This window comes from Procambarus clarkii, chromosome 18, assembly GCF_040958095.1.
Source record: "Procambarus clarkii isolate CNS0578487 chromosome 18, FALCON_Pclarkii_2.0, whole genome shotgun sequence".
Classification (NCBI taxonomy): domain Eukaryota; kingdom Metazoa; phylum Arthropoda; class Malacostraca; order Decapoda; family Cambaridae; genus Procambarus; species Procambarus clarkii.
The window spans coordinates 26549903-26568239 of record NC_091167.1 but is presented as its reverse complement, the minus strand read 5'-3'; the positions used below and the strand labels follow the sequence as shown (position 1 = coordinate 26568239).

At 38.5% G+C, this 18337-nt stretch overlaps 1 protein-coding gene and 1 long non-coding RNA gene across 4 annotated transcripts in view; one reads left to right on the top strand and one right to left on the bottom strand.

Moving 5' to 3' along the window:
• Nucleotides 1-6706: 6706 nt before the first annotated feature.
• Nucleotides 6707-18337, top strand: part of LOC123754327 (prostatic acid phosphatase) — a 29628-nt gene continuing 17997 nt past the window's right edge. For all 3 annotated transcript variants that reach the window (XR_011229042.1, XM_045736628.2, XM_045736626.2), the window contains exons 1-5: nucleotides 6707-6858; nucleotides 9313-9411; nucleotides 11416-11658; nucleotides 15096-15281; nucleotides 16726-16846. Coding sequence is in view for 2 of the 3 variants with exons in the window: in XM_045736628.2 (XP_045592584.1) it covers nucleotides 6754-6858; nucleotides 9313-9411; nucleotides 11416-11658; nucleotides 15096-15281; nucleotides 16726-16846 (754 nt within the window). In the remaining variant the exon portion in view is untranslated. The remainder of the gene's footprint in view (nucleotides 6859-9312; nucleotides 9412-11415; nucleotides 11659-15095; nucleotides 15282-16725; nucleotides 16847-18337) is intronic.
• LOC123754328 (uncharacterized) lies at nucleotides 9406-18169 on the bottom strand. The gene is made up of 3 exons (XR_006772378.2): nucleotides 18090-18169; nucleotides 15966-16106; nucleotides 9406-11344 (listed from the first exon to the last, which is right to left on the bottom strand). It is a non-coding gene; the product is annotated as an uncharacterized lncRNA (long non-coding RNA).

Below are 18337 nucleotides of genomic sequence, written 5' to 3'. Positions count from 1 at the left end.
GACGTGACCTTCCTAAGCGGACACCTCACTGATGTGTGAACAAATCCACAAGGGCCGTGACGAGGATTCGAACCTGCGTCAGAGATCATCCCAGACGCTGCCTTAGTCGACTTACTGGTGTGGTTTTCTCATAGGAGCGTGACCTGTGACCCGCCTGCAAGGCCGCAGGTAAATCTTAAGGGATCTTACAGATAAACAAAGATTATACAGAAGACTCGGTCATTAAGAATTGAGACAGGTCAGGTAACTGATAATGACAAAGAAATGTGTGGTATTTAAAATATATACTTTGTCTCGGTATTTACTAGACAAGAATTTGATGTTGCCTGCTGATGAACGCATCATCTATGATGCGTTCCTCTATGACTAAGAAGGCTGGTTGTTACCACAGAGGAGCTTAATAAATAGATAAATCATAGCCCAAGTGCCCAGGGTTAGATGATGCAATTTGCCAATTTCCATTTTTTTTTTAAGATATAACATCAGTGAGCCATTGTCGTTGTATCTGGGCATTAAAATGGAACAGAGTACTGTACCGGTTTAGACCCATAGAGGGTTGCAAATATAGTGCCGAATATTGAACAAGGGGATATGTCATTTATATCGAACTACTGGCCGATTAGTTTCGCGTCTATTGTGAGAAAATTATTGGAATCGATAACCGCAAATGTCATTCAAATAAAAATCTTTAATAGAGCTTAGTAAAGGACTCAAATCACGACGTTACTAAGCGCCATTCTTGTATGATAATTTCATTCTCATTCATTTCCAGAATGCTTAAAGCAGTTGATAGTTAAAAATATATCGATATTATATATCTAGCTTTAAACAAAACATTCGATACTGTAGCTTACGAACGACAGACAGGAAGGTAGAGCTGCACGGTGTTGGTGGGTTGTTAAAAATTAGATTAGGTTGTTTTATCAAAGGAAATGTAAGATCAGCATAAACGGATAAAGTCAGCGTTTGAAACAGATGTAAGTGGAGTGCCTCAAGGTTCTGTCATGAGATCGCTGCTGTTTACGATGTATAAACGAATTTTTATCGATTAGAATCATTAGCAAAATATTCCAAATCGCGAAAATATGTCTGGAAACAATTTCTTATAACACAAAATTGCTACATGAATATTTAGCTTTAAAAGTCTACGAGAGAGTGGCAGATATGTTTTGATGCCGACACATTAGGGTTCAGAACCTAGGTAATAAAATAGCTATCAAATATTAACTGGACTGAATCGAAATAACCAAATCTGAACCAGAACAAGATTAGCAGGGAACTGAATCCACAGAAATCGGTGTCCAAAAGAAGGCACGTATACTGGACTGTTATCTACAGACATTAGTAATACCAAATGTTATGGTTTCACTTCAATCTTGTTCTTGTTAGGTCGAATTAAGATAAGAGAGTTGTATGCGCCGTAATATAGAAAGCTCACGAACCAGACGTCCCAGACACCAGTAATCAGTCTTATCACCTGGGTCCCTACACTAACTGTATCGTGTGTTTTTGTGATGTTTCTGCCGTGTATGTGTGATTGTCTGTGTGCTTTTCTGCCGTGTATGTATGTTGAGGGCAGGTTGAATCATGGTGATGAATTAGGAGTACTTATTGGTATATCTCGCATTTGTCGGGCAGCTGCGTCAGGAGCTGCGTCAGGGTGTTGACCGTATCAGACGCTGCGTCAGTCATGCAGATGTTGTTGTGTTGTGTGAGGCAGCTGCGTCAGGCAACAATGAGTGGACACTGACCCAACCTGCCACAGGTGGGCCGGTGACCTTGGAGTGTAACAACAGATAAGAAAGTTGGTCTGTACCTGACCCCTAGCCGTCACTGTAAGCCTACAGATACCACCCCCTCCCCTTCCCGACACTCAAACACGCTCTCAATAAAAATAGTCATTTATTTATACAGAAACTTTATTGGAGGGGACTTAAACATTCCTTCTAATACGTTGTGTGGGGCTTCCTACGAGGCTAAGGGTCGGCCCCTTCTTCCAGCCAGAGGTGGTACTCCCTTCCCTGTGTATTATTATTATTATTATTTAATGCAATATTAGACACTACAGGTCCAAGGCTTGTGAACTACTGTGTTATCAGTGCACAAATACATGTAGTATATAGCGTGCTTACCTCTAATATTGGCACGGTCAGTTGCTTGTCAGTTTATTAACCAGCTTAGGTATACACAGCAATGTGCTGCTAGCCTGTTCTGTATGAAAGATTACACAGTGTAGATCAAGAACTAGCTATGAATTCATCTAATATTCCCATCTGACAGGATGGTTAGTCATACATGGAGTCAGGAGTGAACATGAAGTGTTAGGCTGTTCCTCCAGCCTCCACTAGCAAAATCTGGTTACAACACAAGAATATCTTCCAATATTCCTGAGTGGTATATAGTAGTCTTAATTATGCAAAACTTGTTTTATTTGAATTAAGACAAACGTTCCAACAAGGGTAGAATATATATAATAGCCTATAGTTTCCACTGAGCTCTTCTATGTAGTAATAGTAATAATAATAATAATAATCCAGCCCATCCTCCTGTTTAGATGGTACTTGTAGTAACGACCTGAACCATCTTACATGTGCTGACGTAATGAACAATTAGACAGTAGAATTTGGTACTATTGAATTTTGGACAAACTGGAAAAGATTGTGTATATATTGCTAATAAAACCTAACCAATATAATATATAATATATATAATCAGTGTATATATAATCATGTATATATAATATCATATAAAGGTGCCAGTGTTGGAGGTATGAGCCCGGGACGGAGCGCGAACTGGTATAAACTGGAGAAGTTCAGATTTCGGAAGACCTGGGTAAATACTGGTTCGATAACAGGGTTGTTGATTTGTGGGGACTAGTTGCCACGTAGCGTGGTGGAGGTGGGGTCACTTGATTGTTTCAAGCGTGGGTTGGACATGTATATGCGTGGGAATAGGTGGTTATAATTAGGAGTTGCCCCGTATGGGCCAATAGGCCTTCTGCAGTTATCTATCTTATAATATATATACAGTATTGGAATCATTGCACAATTTAGGAGCCTTTTATTTGCGGTACTTCCCGTGTGGTGACCGAGGGGTGATTTGTATTGCACTTATGAGTTTTATAAATATACCAGAGTGTAATTTTATATATAACATGTTCAAGGATTTAAATAAAGGTGCTGCGCGCTGCCTGGGGTTAGATTGTTATTGTTCTAACTGCTGATTTATGTTCAGTAATTGTCCAAGATAATTTTGATTTGCGGATTCATGGGTGAAGATCCCGTGAGCTATACCCATGAGGAGACGGTTCAATGGGTTTATAACCGATGGGTATAAAAACGCTTTCTGTTCTACATTGTGGCTAGTTGAGCTTGAAGCTGTTGCCCCTAGTGTGTGTGTGTGTTACATTTGACCTGTTAGAGAAGTAGGATGGATTAATTTCCTCCAACTTGTTCGCTATATTAAAGGTCTATGAAATTAGGCCTCTCATGTCTAAGTTTGTAGTGCTGTGAATCCTGTGGGCTTCAACCTTTGCTGTTATGAGGTTCTAGGATGATTTTTGTCGCACTGTTGCACTTTTTCCAAACGAGATATAAAATTCCAGTACGTAAGAACATAAGAACAAAGGCAACTGCAGAAGGCCTATTGGCCCATAAGAGGCAGCTCCTATCTATAACCACCCAATCCCACTCGTATACATGTCCAACCCACGCTGGAAACAGTCAAGGGACCCCACCTCCACCACGTTACGCGGTAATTGGTTCCACAAATCAACAACCCTGTTACCGAACCAGTATTTACCCAAGTCTTTCCTAAATCTAAATTTATCCAATTTATACCCATTGTTTCGTGCTCTGCCTTGTATTGATACTTTTAATACCCTAAATTGAGGTATTTACGTTTATTGAGGTAATGAAATACAGCTCAAAGGGATAGAGTAATTAGGTTATTTTTACCTTCGTCTATTTAAGGTCCCTCGTGGGACTCGTAAATCCATAAAGTACACAAATATTAATCTTATTTTACATTTCACATTCCAATAGTATTCACTGTTATCACTTACTGATATGCTGAACCTGTCATTTCTTGTTCTAGTAACGGTAGACAAAACAAAATGAAGCCATGAGGATAATCTTGGGATGTCCAAGAAATGGTTTGATTGAGATAATGAGGATGGAATTGAACTTAAAGTATTGGGGATAGAATTTCAGATACATGTAGCTTCGGCGATTAGAATAATGCGAGGCTGAAGAGCTAATGAATTGATCTCGCTTCAAAAGGTGAGGAGAAATGCGGGGGGGGGGGGGGGGGAAGTAGCCTAAGCTACTCTATCCCTTTGAGATGTATTTCTTTCTTGTCTCAATAAGCATACTTGAACTTGATAAGTACAATGCATGTTTAAGTATAATAATAGAACGTATATAAGGCACATTCATGGTAAAAATGAGGAAACCCCTCCTCCATTTAAAACTTTGAGTCAAATATTCGCGATAACAACGTTATCGCGAATAACCGAACTCAATTACGGGCTCACCATAGTCCGTGCTCTATAAAAAGCCAAAAGTGCATGAATACATTCTGGCTTCCTGTCCCCCGATACAATGAATTATTTATTATTATTTAATCTCTCTAAAACCCATTGTACCTTCTTGCAAATAAATTATTATTATTGGATAAAATAAAAACCCACACTATTTGTGAAATTGATGTAAGGAATTTAGTCTTTCGCACTCTCCTGAGTGCTTTGTCAAGGTCTGAGTGTGTGTGTGATTTTATATATATACAAGAGTATCTAACATTCTTGTAAAGCGAGGCGTCGGGCGAGTGTTTTCTCACTGATCCACGGAGACTACAAGATTAGCACTTACATCTTCAACGTCTAATCACGTAGCGATGTAAATCTGGTCCTAATCACACACTCAGACCTTGACAAAGCACTCAAGAGTGCGAAAGACTTTGTGTAAATTCCTTACAAACATTTCACTAATGCATAAGTGTGTTTTATCCTAAGTAAGTTTTATCCTGTTATTACTGTGAGAAGACATTAGCATTACTAATTATAATTATCCTAGAGCCAAGGTGAATGGGATAATTAATATAATATTACTACTAATAGAATAATATTATTAATAGTATTACTATTATTATTTATTATTAGTATTATTAATAATCATTAATTATTTAATATTAAATTAATTTATTATTAATAAACTATTTAATAAATTTAATAATTACTTATTTATTTATTATATAGTCAAATTGTTTGGATGTGTGATAATGGTATGATAGACAGAATACTTGTGAGCTACAAGCACTTTGCCCCAAGAGTGTAACTTATATGGTGTCTACTATATTCAAATTCAAACAAGTTTATTAAGGTATAAATAAACAGAGGGATGAGGTAGCTCAAGCTATTCTCACCCCCTTCAGTACAAAGTGTTATATATAATATATATATACACACATTGAACCCAACCCCTGCAAGAGACTCGAACCCAGAAGCACAGATGTTAGTGCACCTGTGCATAACTAGTACGCTAACCGCTTGATCACGCTATAAGCGCTTGACCGCGCTAACCGCTTGACCACGCTATAAGCGCTTGACCACACTAACCGCTTGACCACACTAACCGCTTGACCGCGCTGATCCTCAAAAAATTTGGGATAAACTCCCTAGGTTCGATCTCGTTTAAGGATTAGCGTGGTCAAGCGGTTAGCGTACTAGTTAGGCACGGGTGCGCGAACATCTGTGCTTTCTAGGTTCGAGTCTCTTGCAGGGGTCGAGTCCAATGTGTGTTTACCTTTGACTTGTGGTTTAGGCAAGTTTACGTTTATATTTACGTTTAAACACATCACAAGCAATAAGCATATTACCCAACATTCTGAGTATATTAACTATATTAACCTGCCATGTAAAATGTGATTCTTGTACTGTGATTTGTGGATTTGTGCGCCCCTTGAGGGACTTGAAGTAGAGGAGGGTAGAAATAACTTTAGCTACTCCATTCCTTTGATGTGTGTTTTATTGTCTCGATAAACGTACTTGAACTTAAAGGGAGACCGTGGCTCTACCGTCCAGTCCAGGTGCTGGGAGTTCAGAGGTATGCTACTAGGCTAGTATCAGAACTAAGAGGTATGAGTTATGAGGAAAGGCTGAGGGAACTGCGTCTCACGTTGCTGGAAGACAGAAGAGCTCGGGGAGACATGATCACCACATAAAAGATTCTTAGGGGAATTGACAGGGTAGACAAGGATGGATTATTTAACACGGGTGGTACACGCACAAGGGAACACAGGTGGAAGCAGAGTACCCAAATGAGCCACAGACACATTAGAAAGAACTTCTTCAGTGTCAAGAGTAATTAATAAATGGAATGCACTAGGCAGTGATGTGGTGGAGGCTGACTCAAATATAGATATGATGGAGCCTAGTAGGCTAAAAAGAATTGCTGAAAAAAAAAGAAAAAAATTGTCCCACTTACGGGCTATTCATGCTCGTGCCACCTCTTGGGTGGCTAAATCTTTATCATTAGTAGGCTCAGGAATCTGTACACCTGTTGATTGACGGTTGAGAGACGGGACCAAAGAGCCTGAGGTCAACCCCAGCAAGTACAACTAGGAGAGTACAACTAGGGGAGTACCAGGAGCGCGTGTAGAGGGGGCGGGGCCTGCTGGGTAAGGAGGCGGGGCTTGAGCGTCTTGTTTACATGCCGTCTCTCAGACGCGTCTGTGTCGCGCTCCCGAGCACACGTCATGACGTCCTCCTCTCTCGTCTTCATGTTTACACTATTTTCGTGTATTATAATCCGTCCTGGAGGTGGTGCCGAGTACGAGGGAACGCTGGAATTGGTGCATTTGGTAAGTGTACCTCCTCCTAAGGGTTGTTTCACGGTAGTTGAGAGCTAACAACACTGGTGCTGGAACGGATGTGCTACTGGTAGAGCAGATTGTCCTATTGTTGTTAGTGGTTTAAGACAATGTTGTGAGGTTATGAGGTGCTCTGAGTGTTGTAATTACTGCATGACCAAACCACGCGTCGGATAATGAAGAAACGACAATGTTTTGGCCTGTCCTAGAATATTTATATAAAAGAAGGTACATTGGGTTCTTGAGAGTACAGTATATAACATTTATTTATTTATATATTTATTTATATACAAGGTACATTGGGTTTGTGAGAATACATAGCATAGTATTTACAATCTTGTATAGCCACTAGTACGTGCAGCGTTTCGGGCAGGTCCTTAATTAATCTAACAGATAATTTTAAATAGGTAAATTCTAGCAGAATTAATAAAATAAGATACATTACAAGGAAAAAAAAAAGATGAGATTAGTAAGTATATTAAAGCACATTAGTATATTAAAGCTCTGATTACATTCACAGCTTGATTGGTAATTTAAAACAGATTAATAGACACCATACAGCAGATTGATAGTACATATAAGAAGACAGCAATGATCACAATGGTAAAGATGTTCGGATTGGGTACATAAAGATTGGGAGATTGGGTAGCAATAGATACAGTGCAATTTTAAAGCAAAAGGTAAAAAACTAAAGATGAAATTAGGTACTTTTTAAGTTTTGTTTTTGAATGTTGCAAAAGTTGGACAGCTTTTCAATTCAATAGGGAGTGAGTTCCATAGACTGGGTCCCTTTATTTGCATAGTGTTTACACAGATTAAGTTTGACTCGGGATATCAGAGATATTTATTTCTGGTGTGGTGATAATGGGTCCTATTACATCTGTCCAGGGAGAGTTTCAGAGCAGGATTTGCATTTAAGAACAAGGTTTTGTAAATGTAATTGACACAAGAATTTTTGGAGCGAGATTATGTTTAGCATGTTTAGGGAGTTAAACAAGGGGGCCGAGTGTTGTCTGAAAGCAGAATTTATTATTCTGATAGCAGATTTTTTGCTAGGTGATGATGGACTTGAGGTGGTTTGCAGTGGTTGAACCCCATGCAGAGATACCATAATTAAGATAGGGATAGATTAGTTCATAATATACAGATGAGAGCAGAGTTGGGTACATAATATGATTTTGGATAGTATACCAACTGTTTTAGAGACTTTCTTAGTTATGTGTTGTATGTGGGTGCTGAAGTTCAGTCTCTTGTCTAGGAAAAGGCCAAGAAACTTTCCATTTTTATTGCTAATGTTTACATTATCTATCTGAAGCTGAATTGTATTTGTAGATTTGCTTCCAAATAAGATGTAGTAGGTCTTTTCTATGTTAAGTGTTAGTTTGTTGGTTGACATCCATAAGTGGACTCTTTTTAGTTCATTATTAACATTATTTAGTGTATGTGGGTTGGGGTTAGAGTAGATGAGGGTAGTATCATCAGCAAACAAAATAGGTTTCAGAATGTTAGAGATGTTAGGCAGATCATTGATGTATATAAGAAATAGGAGGGGTCCCAAGATGCTGCCCTGTGGCACTCCAACGGTTATTGGTAGAGTGGGAGAGAGACATTGATGTGTTTGCCCAAATAATACATAAATATCACACCACTTCATCATCCTACTGGCTATGTAGTAACTCTTCACTTAATACACCCAAAGACCAACATATATAAAATAGTTTACTTTTATGCAAATAATCGTGGGGCTGACAGCGCCGCCACCACTAGAAAATCACAATGGACACAAGCAGTTCTCATGCTTGTACAGTACTTTATGCAACAATTCCTTGTTTTCTATCAATTAGACCACACAGGTTGTAATATATATTTAAATTGCAAGAATAGGAAATGTAACAATCTTTGCTGATCTTTCTCAAATAGAAAAGAGAATATTTTGGCACATCATTTTGAACTAAAAGGCTATCGGTAATATGCATACCTCCACCAAGGGCAACACAACCCTTACTACCACTCCCTTTTCAACCCTTACTTAAACCATTCTTGATTCATTGGAATGCTTACGATAACAATTGTTATTGGCAACCTTTGATTTAGTAATTTCAAATTTTCATTATTTTGAGACAAAGCATTAAAGACCTTTTATTAGTCAATTGGCAGTTCTTACATTATGACTGCATGAGGACTCTTAAATAGCCCAACTATTGATTTTCAGTACTGTATAGGCCTTTGTGTTCTCATAAATCATAGTTTTCCTGTGGTTTAATTAATAATCAACTTTTGAAAATCCATAATTGATATTTTTTTGTTCTTGGCTGTTTTATATTCATTTTATCATTTGGCAATAGCTCTTACTCATAATCATTGTGTTATTTTAAAACATACTAATGTTATTGGTAAATGGTTTTATATAAAGTTACAGTATCTCAATTGATGCCAATTTTTCAGATGTACCGTCATGGAGACCGTGCACCAATCACCCTCTATACAAATGATCCCCACAAGGATCCCTCCCTCTGGCCCAATGGTTTGGCCCAGTTGACTAAGGTATGAGTTCTTTAAATGTCATTTGCAGAGGCCATCCCACTTTCCAAATTTGTTTTTTAAAAAGTCATTATTAATTTTATGTCCGTACTGCCCTCCCTTGCATAAACATATTGTGATGACTTTTGAACAAAGTAAAGTTTAAAGTAGTGGAATCTGACATTCCTAGGATGATTGTGTACAAAAATAGTCAGTAAAGCCACCTTTTATATTTTGAAAGTAAAGTTTTTGCTTGTTATGCCATAATGTATCACAACAGATAAGTGTTAAAACGTAGGGGGGGGGAAGTCTATAGACAGATTCGTTGTAAGACAAGCAAGCAGTGAGCCACAACCAGGTCCTGGTGGTGTACCTGCAAAACAAGAGACCCCCAGAAATGTCATCACTGCTGTTATAATGGAAGAGGACTTCCCTTCCAAACAAAGTTTTGTTGAAAAAACTCGCCCAGATAAAGCTGTAGCAGGCCATTGCATTGACCTTCTAAATGGCAATATATCATCTCACTACAGACAAGTGTTAAAATGTAAGGAAAAACAAGTATCTTCAGACAGATTTTTAGTAAAACAATCAAGCAGTGAGCCACAACTAGGTCCTAGTGGTATGCCTGCAGAACGTATGAGTGTTCCCCAGAGAAGTCATCACTGCCTGATGTTATAATGGAAGGGGACTTTCCTTCCAAATGGTAACCTCTCCTTCTCCCTCCTTCCTCACATGTATAAAATGTATTTTTAAGTTAATATTTTTGGGAGCGTGGAATGGATTAATTCAATTTACATTATTTCTTGATGGAAAAATAAAAATCTTATTTCGGTTGTCGAACCATCTCTAGGAACTGATTAAATTTGAAAACAGAGGTACAGTACTGTACCACTGTATAAATAGTGTAATTTAGACCCCACATTAACCACAAAAAAAGGATGTGGATGAAAGAAGTGTCACAAGGAAAGGGTTCATAAAGCTTTACTTAAGGTTGTGAATGGTTGGTTTCCCAGACAGTCTTGTTGTATCCAAGCCTTGATACAGAGCCAAAGTATCTTTTCATCAGCACCACTTCATCTTAAGTGAAATGCTTAGGAGGTCTAAAAAGAAATATCCTATCATCTGGTTTTCAGTAAGAATCAAATTTACTTAGTTTTTGTTTAGGAGAATAAGATGAGAAAAATAATGTACTCGAGATGCAGACTTGGTCTTCAATTTAACACTTTCGGTACCCGATGCCAGTATTTCTATCAAAAACAAAACTACGGAGTGAGCGGCATGACGCAAACGGCGTCAGTAATTTAAAAATTTGTAAAAATTTCCATTTATGGTTTGAATACTATTAGACTTGTTTTAAAATGCACACCAATGTCTTCCCATTCTCTTTAGATACCACATGGCATCCACCTGGAATAAATAATGACTGTAAACAAAGAAAAACGGGTGTTTTTTACATGACGGTTTTACTTCATCTTATGGTATTGGTAACATTATTCTATTTATTCTTATATGCAAATTGGTAACATTATTCTTATATGCAAATATTAATTTAGAACATTCTATTGTGAACAGTTTGATACAAAATTGAACGACATAGCACGAGAATTGAGGTGAAAGAGCTGAAGAGTATAAACCTTTTTGTGTGGTGGCTAGCTCTCGGCCTACCTTGCAGTGCGCGGTGGGTCTAAAGTATGGGAAAGTAAGAATTGTATATTCTTGTATGCACATATTCCTTTGGAGCATTTTATTGTGAACAATTTGATACCAAATTGAATGACTTAGCACAATAATTGAGATCAGAAAACTGAAAAGGGTATAAACATTTGTGGGTGGTGGCGAGTTCTCACACACTGCTTGGCCTGCCTTGAGGTGTACGGTGGGTTGCCCGCCAGGCCGACGATAGCATTAAGATCACACCAAAACCGATTGTCAAGTCGTCACCAGTCAGGCTTAAGGCCTGAAATAAAAAGAAATAATATAATAAAAAATATAATATTTGTTAAGACTTGTATGCAATTTTATTTTCAGGAAGGAAAAGCTAGGCAGTATGCCCTTGGCAGATGGTTACGCAATAGGTACCAAAATTTTGTCAGTGAAAAATGGATTCCTAGTGAAGTGTATGTTCGCAGTACGGATGTGGACCGCACCTTGATGTCTGCGTCATGCAATCTAGCAGCATTTTATAGACCAGATAATCCTGACTCCTTCTTTGAGAAGGACTTGGAATGGATGCCAACACCTATTCACACTACATTAGCAGAAAATGATGAAGTAAGATGATTTTAGTTTAATTTTTAAATTTTGTTTAGTTTGAAATTTTAAAAATTTATTTTTTTAGTCTAGAAAATACTCAAATCTTTTGAGTTTAGTTAAGATAGTCCAGATGTTAAGCAGTAAATCAAAACAAATTAATAAAAATTTTCGTAAAGAAACAGAACCTCTCATTTTGTCTGACAATATTGTCAGTTTACCAACAACTTAAGGCTACCTTTTCATCATACATTATAGATCTAGGCAGAGAAACAAATAATTTTTATGGCTACTGTATTTTATGCCCAAATTGTTCTGTATATTAGCAGTTTTATAAAATTACCATGTGTGTACTTATGAATACTCTGCACTGTATCGTGTTTTCAAATGTACTTTATATAAATAAGTTAATAATAATAATATGTAATTAATAATAATCTTTTTAAAATACTGTATACAGTATTATTGATTATATACTTTATATATACAGTGTTTTTTCAATTATTTCTTTGTGGACAGAAGCTTTATTAACTGGGTAGGGAATACAAAATTAGTCCTCTACAATGCAAGTATTATTAGTCTTAGACACTATTTTTTTTTCCATATACAGTACCTCTTCCTTACACAGTACAGTATTGGAGTTTGATATTTGCCCCCTCCTTCCTAGCAGAGATACTCAAATTCTGCCTCGGGGTACATGCTCTTCATGTTAGCTCTTTTGCAGCATGGCCCTTTGACAGTGGGGTTGGAGGTGGTTGACTGCATTCTTCTTTGCCTGGTCTCATTTTATGTTGTCCCTAGGTATTCACTAGGGTGTTGTGGGGTTCAACCTCTGCTCATGTCTCAAAGATGACACCTTCCTTGCTTTTTATGATCTGGTTGTTCGTTCCCCAAAAATAATGCTTCGGAGTTGCAAATTATTCTTGATCTAAGCCTGAACAAGTTTGGTTCCATTCCAACCTTCCAAATGATCAGGTTTTGTCAGGTTTGGTTTGTTCTTCCTGAGAGTGACTGGCTTGGGCTTTCAGAATGCTTATTGGCTCATCCTGATTCCTCCGAGGTTTAGGGACTGACTTGGGTTTTATGTTGACTTGGCATTAGTTGTTCTGCTTTAATGTTTTTTCTATTTAGTTTGAATCTAGCATCCAGGACATTTACCAGGTTGATACGGGTTTTGATTTCTCATTTCTCTTTTTGGAAGTTGCTGCATGGTCTTCCTCAATAATTAGCTGGTTTGGGCACCCAGCTGGTCAGCTTGCAGCCTAAGCTAAGCTGGCATATTGCATATGTCGGGTACAGTATTGAGGAGTCCTCAGATTACTTGATGGCTTCCTGACCAGATTTGGGTAACTTTCAGTTGGCTCAAAGTGGACCTGTTCCTATTGGTGTGGAACCGAACGTCGAATGTTTAGATACATCGAACGGTGTGGAATGGAACGTCATTTGGGGTATATTGTCCTATTCCTAGATAGTCACTTGTGGTGGATGCATTTCACCTAGACTGGAGTCAGGCGGTGGGATTTTCTTTTTATCTCCTTCCTCTGGTATGGCTTCTCTCCATTATTGCCCAGTTGGATTATTTGGGCAGGATGATCCTGTTGGTTCCTTGGTGGTCAGCACAGCCATGGTTTCTGGACCTTTAGGCTCGCTGTCCAAACCTGCTACTGCTGGGGCACCACCTCTTCCAGTGGATCAGGGAAAGACTTGCCTCAATAGTGTGATTATTTCTGCCAATTTTCATATATGGACTTTTTGAGTAAAGTTGACTGCAACTTGTATTTACTGCAACTTGCATATGGCTGGTCTTTGAATATTTTCTGTTCCAGTCTGTTCTTTGTTGGCTCTGTGATCATCAGTTGATGCTTAATACTGCCACCAAATGCCATTTGACCTTGGCAGAGCTTCTTTTGTTGCTAATTAGGGTTATTTATCATCTTTCCCTTCCAAGATGTCTGGCATTTTTTCACTTCTGGCCAGCTAATTTTCCTCTGGAAACATCAGGGTCTTTGGGCCAGCTTCTTTACTTCACATTTTCTCAGAGTATTCCTTTTTTTTTTTTTTTTTTTTTTTTATAAGTGAGGGGGGAGGGGGAAGCATGTTTCATGCTCTTCTCTGTAAGTGGGGTTTCTGTACCCTTTATTATGGGTCTCTGTTCCTGCAGCTCCAACCTCATCATTCTTTTCTTGCTGTGAACAAGTCTTTGGCATTTTGGAGGGTCCTTTGATGACCGAGGCATGGTTGCTCCAAACGGGAGTTCATCACATGCTTTGTCATGTAGCAGCCATTTGACGCTACCTGCACACCAGTTGGTGCTCAGCGGATGCATTCTTTAACCTGATGTCATTGGTTCTTTCTTTCTTTTTGCTCCATATTCAACCTTGTGATCACTGGTGCACTAACGGTGCTTATGGGTCGATACTTGTTCAATGTTCCTAGGCAACATCAGATTTGCATAACATTGAGTTGGTTGACCCATTGCTTAGTCCCTACAGGGTTTTACTGCTTCTCTTCTCCTTTCTCAATTGTAAGCCCTGGCCAGTTTTGTTTTTCTCTTGGTTATAAGTGGTTTTTCCTTGCTCCAGGGTGAGATGGCACGAAAGAGCTACTCAATGAGCCTTCATGGAAATCCAGTGTTAAATGTAGTGAAATGCCTTCTTCTGGTGGGTCCTGCAGTAGCTCTGCATTCCTGCCATAGCTCCTCTTCTCTTGGTGTTCGTGTTGTGAATAGTGACACACATGTGACACACATTAAACACGTGTGATCATGTGTTGACTGGTGCGTGAATGATAAAATTGGAAGCATGGGATGACGGGGGCGGGCAGCAAGCGAGTATTGCCAACTAGTACTTTTTTCTTGGCTAGTGATTATATACATAGTTGAATTGTTGTAAGGGCCGGTGTATTCTTTGGAATACTCTCCCATTCTAGTGGTTTTTTCCTTTTGTAATGTAGTGATCAAGGATCCCCAGACTCCTCTTTTCCTTGATCAAGAGAGCTTTATTCTGGTCCTGTCTCCAATAGGCTGTTGTTGTCATCGCCACCGCTGTTGGTGTCATCGCTGTTGTTGTTTTGTAGAGCTAATGTGTAAAAAAAAAAAAATAAAAAAAAAAAAAAATAATCATATCACAAATACACCTAAGAAATTGTAAAATTGGCTAGAAGCTGGGATAGCTTGCAATTACTTGTCAGAATCTTTAGTGGATTTCTAAGTTTCAATTCAGTTGAGTAATCCTTTGTTATGGATGTTGACAAACATTTTGTATTTAGATATTTCACTCCTGTTTGAATTTCTTGTACTTGTATTCAACTCATTTTCTTGGCTTCAACCTCTTCAGTCTGAGTGTGTAGAAATGCAAATATTTGTTTAATATGCAAATACCACCATTACTCTGTCCAGTATGTAGGTACAGTATACTTTAATACTCTCCATTAATTTCATAAATTTTCAAACTTTACAGCTCTTGAGTATTAATCACACCTGTCCAAGAATCCAGGAGGAAGTTGCTAAACAGGATAATCTACCACTGGTGAAAAATTTGACAGATGCCAGTCAAGATCTGTTCCACTACCTGAGTCAAATGACAGGAGATAATATTTCTTCTATCGTAGATGTGGACTACCTTCATGATACTTTACTAATTGAGGTAAGAATCATTATGTTCCTTGTGTTTCAGAGGTGAAATAAGGAAAGTCAATCTTATTTTCCTTTGTTTATTCAAATTGAGCTTTAAATCTTGTGCTCCAAAATTTATCTCTCGGCTACACTTGGAAATCCCCAATGAATTCTTTATCAAATCGTATTATTTTGGGCAGTGTTTCTTCAAGCTTTTCTCTCCTGTGTAACCATCAGTAATATAGGATTTTGATGTAAATTGTTTGTCTGGTCCAGACAGACTGGCTTTCAAAGATAGCTTTTAGATACACCAAATGAAATGTATACCAGCCACTGGAAAGCATTCAAAAGGCCAGCATGAGTGCATTGACCGTAGGAACACAGAGGGTGCAGGGTCTACAAGTAGTCACAACATGGTGCAGAGAGTGCAGTGCTGTCTTATGTCCTGTAAGCAGTGTTTTGTAATGGAACCTAAACTTGTATATACAGTATACCGAACATGTGTATAATGTTTTAACGGCAAAAATTTTGCAATTTACTGTAAATAAAACCTTTTGATGTGCATATTTGTCTACTGATGTTCTACACATTATATGATTTAAATTAAAAAAATTTCACTAGTGCATACATAGTATAACTACAAAAATCCAATGAAGAAAAAAGTCAGTTAAAATAAAAAAAAAAATAGAAATACTTGTATATTCATGGAAACTACCTGCAAGCACCAGTCCAGAGACCCCTGAGAGGTCATTAACATGACCTCGGTGGGAGGGACCATGGACATCCCTCCTTCCATGCTCCCTCCATGAAGGAAGCACTTGGGGACCATAGATCAACCATTACCCAGATGAACCATCTGCCAGAATAGAAAGTCACTAAACTTTTAATGTTCCTTCAAGTAATATTTGGCAACACTCAAAACCCCAAACAAAACTGTGAACCTATTTAGGTATTGTACTTAATCAACAAACCCCAAATGGTGGCAGATGGTGACCTCGGCAACTCCGGCCCTTAGTGAGGCGAGGACCTCGCTCTCGAACCCAAGCACAGTACAACCACTAACATGTGGCTGTAGGGACACGCAGGCTAGGAACTGGATGCAACATAGGTGTTGAACAGCACAGGGCACTTCATTACACTTAATGCTCTTCGGTAGGACCCTGATTATCTAGATTCATTGGTACCTTTGTATGCTGGAACACTGATAATCTGGTTAGTTGAATTTGGGACCAGGAAAAGATTGTAGCAAGTGTATTTCAGCAATTCCTCCACACTCTAATATCATTTACTTTTTCAAAATTGATTATTGTCATGTTAATACACATTCTGGAATTTTTGTTGTTGGTTTTGAGTCTTTCCATAGATTGTCATGTTATTGTGTAAGCATTTTCATACACAATCTGGTTAATCCTATTTGCTGTATTTTAGTTCAATAACTAATTTTAATTGTTACTTAACACTAATTTCATTTACAGTTCTTGAACAATCTCACATTACCGAAGTGGACAAAAGATGTCCTTCCACGCATGAAGGTTTTGTCCGACTTTAGTTTCCAGCTTGTCGCCCTGTCTGAAGAATTAAAACGTCTTAGAGCAGGTACATATCATTATCTGTGGTAGTTTTTGTTTCAACATTTCATTTTAGTATTGTGAAATATTGAAGGCAATTTTTTTATGCATTTAATTTTTTAACCATCCTATTCAGTTGCTCCTTAACCTCTGCTCTGCACCCCTGGTTATAGCCAACATCCCTCTGAAGTACAAGAAAATTTATATATTTTGTTATTCTTTCAATGTTGATAAAATGCATAACCTGATCAAGGGAGGGGGGGGGGGGGGGAATTATGACCGACTTTGGCCATGGTGAAGCCCGGAAGTTTCATGATTGATGAGCATTGACGTAGCACTTGTCCCATGGCGGTAACCCCGGCCCAGCCATGGGGTGGAAGTTGCCGCAAAAGATACTTTGGTTCCAATCACAGGCTTCACTTTACTGTCCTTGTTCTTTGTTTGAACAAGCAATGGACATGGTTTACTTGGAATTCCTATCTTGACTTTCAAGCTTTTTCTTTATTTTGTTGTGGGACAGAGGTTCTGATATTGGCTGCAAACTTTACTATTGGACTTTAGGGAGCATAGCAAAATTTGTAGCTAAAATCTGGTCATCAGGACCTCTGTCCTATGGCAGAATAAAGACTCAAAAGTTAAGATTGAAATTCCAGGTGAACCATAACCTTCAACTAACAATAAATGATAGTGTTGATCCATTGCATGTGATGGATCAACACTTTGGGAACTGGCTAGACACTGCTTGGTGCTGTTTAAAACATTACCAAGGTGGGTTTCTTGACCTCTGACAGTTTTTGCCAATTTTTTTGGCTCGTTCACTGGCATGTCGGTAGTACTGCACAATGAGTCATTTAAAAAATTTAACAGGTGTAGCTTATTTTTTCCAGTTATTTTTCCTTGGTGATGGATTGAACTTTAACTGCCCTGTCTTCTCTTCCCAATTGAGAAGGCAAGACAGGTTTCAAAAGGTACTTGTTCCTATGGCACAGAGGCTGATAGAGCCTAAAGGGATTGTGGTGTCCTGATAGAGCACACAGGTCCTAGCTTAGAAAGCATCTGAGGGAGTCTTTTTCCCAGATTGGTTAAGTAACTCAATTTCCAAGCTTGTAAATTGACTAATACGTGTACAAAGTCCAGGTGTCTGTTTTGATGGCCATAGGAATTGGTAAAAAATGATTTTTAAAACTTTTTTGATGTCCGTCTTGGTATCTTTCCTTAACTTACATGCTGGTACTGTACAGTACAGCCAAACCTATGGAATTGTTCCAGACCTCTGAAACCCATGCTGACTTATGTTTGTTTGAGTCTTCTTGGGGGCTTCAGCCATTGTCTTTTCTAGTCGGCTTACCTTACTTATCAGTGCTTATCTATCAGCTGCTCAGTGGAAGTAATGTTCTGCCAGGATCTAGTTCTCATCTTCCACTCATGCTTCACTACTCTGGGTGTCAGTCATCAGTGATTGATTTTCTTCCTGATAATTGTGAGGCTTGCAAGCATGTCCTCTTACATGCTTGCAGGC